The sequence below is a fragment of the Ptychodera flava genome, chromosome 9 (assembly GCF_041260155.1).
Source record: "Ptychodera flava strain L36383 chromosome 9, AS_Pfla_20210202, whole genome shotgun sequence".
Classification (NCBI taxonomy): Eukaryota; Metazoa; Hemichordata; class Enteropneusta; family Ptychoderidae; genus Ptychodera; species Ptychodera flava.
In genome coordinates this window covers 44,380,704-44,388,665 of record NC_091936.1, presented here as the reverse complement: position 1 = coordinate 44,388,665, position 7,962 = coordinate 44,380,704, and the positions used below count along the sequence as shown (strand labels likewise).

Here is a 7,962-nt window from a genome sequence, read left to right as displayed (position 1 = left end):
TAACTCATAGAATATATAGGCAAGACCACGCTCGTATTGAATACGTTAAGTTTTTACACCAACTCTAAGTTCCAGCACACGTAATCTTTGATATCGCTCCTTCAACCGCCTAATAATATATATGGGAATTTTTACACCTACTATCTGGTCTATTTTGCTCGACCTTTCTTATGACAAATGCCCAATAGGATGATTGCTTTTCATTTTTTTTTTGGGGGGGGGGGAGTTTGACTAAATGTAGCCTTCCTCCTACTTCGTTAAATGGGTAAAACACTTCACTCGGGAGTAACAACGCTTATGGGTTGGGTGTTATGTCGTCTTATGACATTTGAGTGCGTATCAATACTTAAACCTTTCCTTCCGTCGATGGGGAAGGAAGCATGGTGAATTTGTTCAAAGTAAGACGCCTTATGTGAGTCTACGGCACTGTAACGGTCGGTAAGAAAGCGTGTACCTGGATCAAGAAAACTTGGAAACGCTGGAATGAATTTATTGCATTACTAAGAGTCAGAGTTCAAGCTGCATTTTTATTTTCATGTTTCCCGTTCATGAAACCAATGAAAATAATATCAGGTGTGTAGATGAATCAAAGGGATACAGTCGTCGGAACTGCGCTCAAAGGTCGTATGGGACCCATACAACCAATGTAAACACTGTATCCAAGGTACGATGGTGATTGATGAAAGTTAAAACATGTCTGTCATAATCTACATTGTACAATTTAAATGCTGTAGCTATGATGATGAGGTGCATCTAGATATCATGCGCGAAGTACATTGTTTGTAAACAAGAAGCTCGAAAGGGCGCAGTTCCGACGACTTTTTCCGTTTAAACTCCATTCTCTGCGATTGTTTTTCTCTTGAACTCTAAGGACAGACACTCCTTACTCAAGGTAACCATCAGATCAACTTTGTGTAATAATACTGACATTGTAATGACCAAAATAAATTACGACATTTATGACCGAGAAATACATGACTTCTGTATGTATTCTTTATGAGTTTGTGTTGAATCTTGCCAGACATATATTTGATATGCAGAGTCATCACTCAGAGACCGAATGTGAATTACCTTGGTGACAAGGGATGCAGAACACACTAGGCTGAATATTAATGATTAAATCATCTTTCTATCATCAATAATCTACTTGTTAATGAGATTACCGAGGGTCAGGAGTAATACGTGAATTAAAAATTGCACAAAATATCGAACGTTACTGCTATTCTTCAATCGAAAGCTAGAGTACCGAATTTACATTAAATTTTCTCCTTATAACATTTTAACATTTATAATTACTGCAACTTGGAGCCAAAGCTCGCACGGCTTTCTTGACCCTTTTTCTTGTAGCCAATGAATCCATCCATATTTGCAGTCTCGCTAACGCTGCAACTTAATGTGAAGTAAATCAGTGAATGGGGAATGGACGTGAATTACCCTGGAAGGCCTGGCATGCAGAAGATACAGGTCAAAACTTAATAACCCATTTTAATAAAGAGCCCAGAAATTAATGGCAATTACCAAAAGTCATCAACCAAAATATTTGTGGTCTTCTAAAATGGTTTAAATTTGAAAAAGTCGGGACACATTAATTTATTCTGTCAGTGTCTCGTCATTTACAAGATACTTATTATTTCTCACAAAATACACCATCGTCCATCGCACTAAATTTTTAATTTATGACTGACTGGTTTAAAGCTGTGTCAGTAAAGTTTTGGTTAGTGCGAGAGTTCAAGTATCAGCTGTTTTTTACTGTTATTTTTTTTGTTCTGTTTTGTTTTTGTATTTTTTGGCATTTTACGGATGTTGTGTTTACAGGTGCATGTTGGAGAGGGTAAACCTCTCCAACATGATACGTAGTATTACCAGAAAGGGCATACCACACCATGAGTCCGTCAGCTGAATATACATGTACACAAACAATTCACAGTGGTTAATGTGATGCTAACAAGTTTTTGTATAAGTATTCGGTCACATTTTAATGAACAGTCTATGGATTATTTCCCTTGTAAATTAAACTAACCTTCATAAATGCGGCTTGTCTTCCACAATCTCTCGATGATCAAATATTTGTGAATATATAAGAAAAGAATATGTTCAATCACAGAGAAACATAGGCAGAGTCGCAACGGGCATTTTTTAAGGCGTGAAGCGGTTACGTAATCCATCCATGTTCGCCTAGCCTCAGGTTGCTCTCGCCTCTCTTTTCCGAAGAGTGCCGACCATGCATCCTTCGGTGATTTTCGGATTTTCGCCGACTGTTTAGCGAAAGTATGTTCGGCAAAGTTTGTGTTGTTGTTGTCGTGTGGTGCTGAGCGGAATTGACGTGCTGGCGAAAACGGGAGTGTTTTGAGCTTCAGGAAAGTGAGTTTTACCGTTTTAAAAATTCCTCTCATATTTTTATGAATATATAATGAGTGTGTTTGAACCAAATTTGAAAGTCTTTTATCGATACTGTCTGGTTTTACTCAATGGTTTACGGTCAGTCATACCGTCTTTTATACGTGCGTCAAGGAAGGACATGTTTATGAAACTGTTGGCGTGTTATGTTTTGATTGGCGTGAAGCAGTGTTTCTGGCCTGAGAGCTCACAAAGTAACTATGGTTGCTACGCGACTGGAAGTACAATGCCATCTCGTCGTATTTTTCGCATAATTTCGTGCAATTATCAACCAGAAACAAAGCCTCCGAAAAGTTTAACACCTTTGAAGCTCATTTTTATATGAAAAGATAGTCTACCGAGACGACCATGGAACAAAAGGCAGGCCGCGTTACCAGTCTGTCTATACTATTTGTCTGTGGTTCAATGAAACTGATAATTAGCCATTTTACATGTATGTGAAACTCTCCCATACCATATGTCTGGGAATGATTTATATTAGAGTTATAAAAACCACAGGGAAAGGTGGAAGCAATCAGTACATCAGTGTCCCAACAGTTTTTAAATGCTTATTATTCTTCTGCTCCCAGCTCTCTAACAAAGTAACATACATGGACATACTGAATATGCACAATCATAATATTTTTGAATGCTGGATTCCATGATTGGAGTTGATGGGTACTTTCAAGACTGGGATACGGCCAGTTATAAAACAAGTGACCTGCAGCAGATTTGTTTAAAATTTAGGCATTTGAACTACCTCATTCTTTGGGCGAGAAAACATTCGATGCACACAAAAAGAAACATCAGGAACCCTCTCGTGACTTCAGATATCGAAACCACAATATTTGTCCAATGTTCTTGCGTTTTGTCTTTTTTTCTGTTCAGAAGACATCAATTCACCAAAAGTAATGTATCATTTCACTGTATTACTTGACTAAATCATTCCAAAAATATCTGAAAGTTCGTAAATATGTTAAACACCTGGCACTGTATCTTTTTAAACCAAATCTTGACTTGTATGCCTATTTATATTTAAATCCTAACCCACAATGCCCCTTTTCCCTCCAGAATCATCTGTCGCCATCAGTTTAAGTAAGGTAAAACCAAGAAAATCAAACAGATTAAAATAAATTAATAACAGTTCAGTGTTCATTCGCCTGACCAGGGAAAACATCAAAGTTTACTAAAAAGGTTTACACAAAATATTCCGTGGCATTAGTAAACGTATTAGTAATGCAAATAAAAAAGTCTTCGCCTTTTAAATGGTGTACTAAAACCTCGCAATATCATTTACTAAACCGTAAATTTCTAATCGTAAATAATTAGAATAGTTATTCATTCTCACAGTAGAATTCGAGGACACATATTCTGACTCTCAAATTTAACAATACTTTTCTTATCTACTACTTGTGCGGACCCATTTTGAAATACTTTAGGTAAAATTCCCATTACATAGGCTTATAAGATTTCGGTAAATTAATCAAGGGAAAGTTTGTTTCTCTGCATTTTAAAATTTGCACGGTGACCCTTGATTTTTACTCTTGATTTTGAAGTAGGGGTTTGAAAGTTTCCTTTGTGAAATTTAGAGCAAAGTTTTTAAGAACTTTATTTTCGAGGCGTATACTACCTCAAAGTGAATGAAATATCTTATGATGTAAAGGCGGACAGTGGCAAATTATACACCCTAATGCTGTGGTTATCGTACAAAACGTGGTGTTCTATATTTTTCCCAGTGAGTCCATTCCATTGTAGATGATTATGCTGAAATGATTTATTTTGTTGCAGGAAAATTGGAATTAGCCGAAACGATTGTTTATTCTTTATGTTGACTTTATTTTAAACAGCACATTTTCCGACTCCTGTCGAAAACATTTATACAGTGTCATTTGACCAGAAAGCGGCCGTAGATGGCACTCGTAAATGAGAAATACAAGCCAAATCAGTTTAGATGAAATAAAACATGTTGTGTATTAATAAAGTGCTTAAACCACTTTCTTTGTCTTATTATAATGTTAATGAACGTAAAACAAACTGACCCACACCTTTTTTACGGTAGTTACACCCTTTTACGGTAATTACACCCTTTCACCGTGAATACAGCAGTGAGTGTTGTTTTGATCGCGTTTTGCAGTGGTCAGTCGCTGAGTATTTCGTGACTAGTAAATAGTTCAAGAAACTTCGCGGCGACACTTATGACGCTCTTATCAAATGCACATGAGTCGAAACGTCAGCGGATTTCGCTATTGTTTTAGGTATGGGTCCATCTGTGGCAGAGAATAAAAGAAAACTGCTTTAAAACTTTTCTGCCTTTTGGACGCCTTCAAAACTCACTGGCATGTTGGAAATCACGAAGCACACGCGTTCTATTATAACCCGTTTTCAGTTTGTGTCTGTTGGTACCTGCAAATACTTCCATATTAAGTGAAATGCGCACTACGAAAAGACAAATTCAGCTGAATGCCTGGCTCTTCTATCTGATGACAATATGCACGAGATCTTTCAGTAACCAGTGTCTCAATTTATCATAGCTTTCCTTCGCTTTGTACCCGTAGGTACGCTTTCAGTCTTGAGGGCGTTAAGTAACTACCTAAATGCTTTTAAAGGGAAACCGTCGTCGGAATTGCGCCTGTGCGAGTTTCTTGGTCACAAACAATGATGTATTTCGTGCACGATATCTAGATGCACCTCATCACCCTAGCTGCAACATTTAAGTTATACTATGTAGGTTATGACAGACATGTTTTAACTTTCATCAATCACCATCATGCCTTGGATACAATGTTTACATGGTCGTATGGGTCCCATACGACCTTTGAGCGCAGTTCCGACGATTGTATCCCTTTGTAATCCGAAATAGAGCACCGTCCTCCCTTTGAGTGTCACTGAATCCTGGCTTGACCGAGGGGCAAGCATAGCCTATAGTTTGCATTACAAGTCGAAAATTAACGTTATAACAGGCTGGAATTACTGCAAGAACGAACGGTGCAAGTGAAGTGACGTAGTGACGTAATGCCGTCAATCAAAAAACGAAATACAGATCAAAAATACGTCAGAACTGTAATATTAAATTAACAGTACATCGAAAAAATCGTAAAATTCAAAAACAGTATATTTGAAATATTATTCCATGTATATTATTTGTACGGTACAATGAATGAAACATATATTCTTAACTGAAGAATGAAATTATGAATTAATCTATGATATAATTGAAAATATTGGTAAACATCTATTTGTCATATTTTAAATGATTAAAGTTAGATCTACTTAGAATCTGTATTTACATTTGTATTATTGAATATTTCATCAAGAGATTATTGTAAGTTGTACGATATCGAAATTCACTGATGCAACATATCAGTTGTTTTCGTTCGTTCAGCAAAGATTTATGATTCTTTCAGCTCTACAGAGAATCCCTGGTTTCGATGGATTATTTATGATATCAGAAGTGACAAAATAGCTTCGTGTCTAAGTTTTTCACAACTTTTTCGTGAACTCTCAAACTCTAGATTGATGGACGACACATGATCGTCTTTCAGAATTGGCAAATGGGAGCTCGCCACGCGGACGTAGTCTCTGCAGCAACTGGTACTACACTCTGTGATTGGTGTTTCCTTCAAGTGACATCATCTTTCTATTGGATCGAAATAAACTCCGCCGGAATAATTAGTTTCCAACCAAACAGTAACATGCAATGATTAATGGTTGTAACTGGAATAGCATCGGCAGGAGAAACTATAGACAATGCATCAAGTACGTTGAAAACCAACTTTGTCATAGATAGCTCAAAATCTAAGATTATCATAAACGACCCGTCGTTCCGCGTAAGATGTTTATCTATCACTTATAAACGGTGGCCTTGTAATGCAATAAATAGCCAGTCACAGGTTGGTATATATATTGCTATGTTATATTTCTACTTATAAACGGAATTGCAATGCACGTCCAGATAACAGTTTTCCTTCTTCTGCTTACCGAACATTTCTTTAATTTCATCGTTGAACATCACTCTTTAGTGTGCTTTGTTACGAGTCTAGATCGTATTTCACACAAAAGGAAGTTATCATTTGTTGCATGAGCCAATATCGACAAAGTACAACTTGATGGTTAAAACTGGCAAAGTCAATTCTTTAAAGGCATTGAACAGAATCAAAGGCACCGACAGCTTATGCTGAAATGACTCAGCTCTCTTGGCTCAATTGGTCCATTTTACGGATTATTTAGCAAGTGTTTTCGATCATCCTAACGTTTTTAAAAGTTTACATAATTCGAAAGATTTCGAATAGTTTGTTTATTTGATGCCTGTTAAACATGTTAAAACTTTCAAACGATCCTAACTAACCGTTAAACACCTTAAAATCACTGTTACGACCGCAACAACGAATTTGCACCGTTGGTGGCGCACTTTCATCCGTATTGATCACAGTCGTACAATTATTTTTTATGCTTATCGGTTCCAAAAGCGTCTTGTTTCAATTACCATTTTAATAGGTCATTATGATTCAAAATCAAGATTCGATCAATTTTAAGGGATATCTTGGAGAACTTGGTAAGAATTTTAGTTATAATGTATTTTTCAGTATTTACCTCACTGCAGAAAATTTCTGTTCGAAGGAATTGTACAGGTCAATGAGTATAGAGATAACCGGGATTTTTTAAGACAAGTGTATCAACAAATTTGAATCTTTGCTTGTGGTATAGATAAGAATCGGGTGAAAAGGTTTACTGAAGGTGGCAAACATTCTCTTTGGAATGTAATTACAGTGTGTGTTTTTTTCATTTTAGTTCAAAATATTCCGGTCGATTCAACAATTAGGATTTTTTTCTGATAACCGTTCATGCGAGTCCTTACAAACAACATTTAGATTTCTTCTTCTGCATTTTGTTATCGTTGATATCAACTGTGTATACCGTCTTCACTGTCTCGTCCTCTCTTCTTTGCAACATTCTGCAGAAAAATTCAAGAAACGCAAAATGATTTTGTAAATTATTGATCTTCGAATATCATCTATGAATTACACGATCCTTTCTTCGAAATCATGTGTTGCTCTATTGGTTCCGTTTCACATACTCCCTCTTCAGGTACCCTCTGTACTCCCGATTCCCTGGGGGAATTTATTCCACTTTCAATTACCTCTATGCAGTTTCGTCCCCTTCTTTTCCAAATTTCTCCTCCGAAACGTTTTCCTTCCCAAAATCCTTCTCGTTGCCCTCCCAGAACGGTGGTAGAATACTCACCTCGCCATTTTGTCGAAGGCGTCGAATATATTGGCACCAGTTTTGGCGCTTGTTTCCACGAAAATCGCACCACAATCCTAAAATCAGACGACAGACGTTCCAGTGATGAATTAGGCGCAAGTACATTGTTATTGATCGAAGAAAACTAGCCAAATGAAGGTTGTTCGTATTTACTGCGAATATCAAGTGACAATCACGTGACACCACGTATCAAACCGTTAAAACCTGAGAATCGAGTAGTGGTTTGAATAATTTGCATATTTCCTAACGACTTTCTCGACTCTTCATCGCATCGTCAAGGTCGTTCTGCTGAATCATTGAGTAAATGATATTAGGGAGTCTGGA

At 37.0% G+C, this 7,962-nt stretch overlaps 1 protein-coding gene across 1 annotated transcript in view; it reads right to left on the bottom strand.

Moving 5' to 3' along the window:
* Positions 1-4,194: 4,194 nt before the first annotated feature.
* Positions 4,195-7,962, bottom strand: part of LOC139141139 (EF-hand calcium-binding domain-containing protein 4B-like) — a 52,507-nt gene continuing 48,739 nt past the window's right edge. Inside the window, exons 13-14 of the mRNA XM_070710743.1 lie at positions 7,618-7,694; positions 4,195-7,327 (exon numbers count right to left, since the gene is read on the bottom strand). Coding sequence (XP_070566844.1) covers positions 7,228-7,327; positions 7,618-7,694 — 177 coding nt within the window. The 3' untranslated portion in view covers positions 4,195-7,227. The remainder of the gene's footprint in view (positions 7,328-7,617; positions 7,695-7,962) is intronic.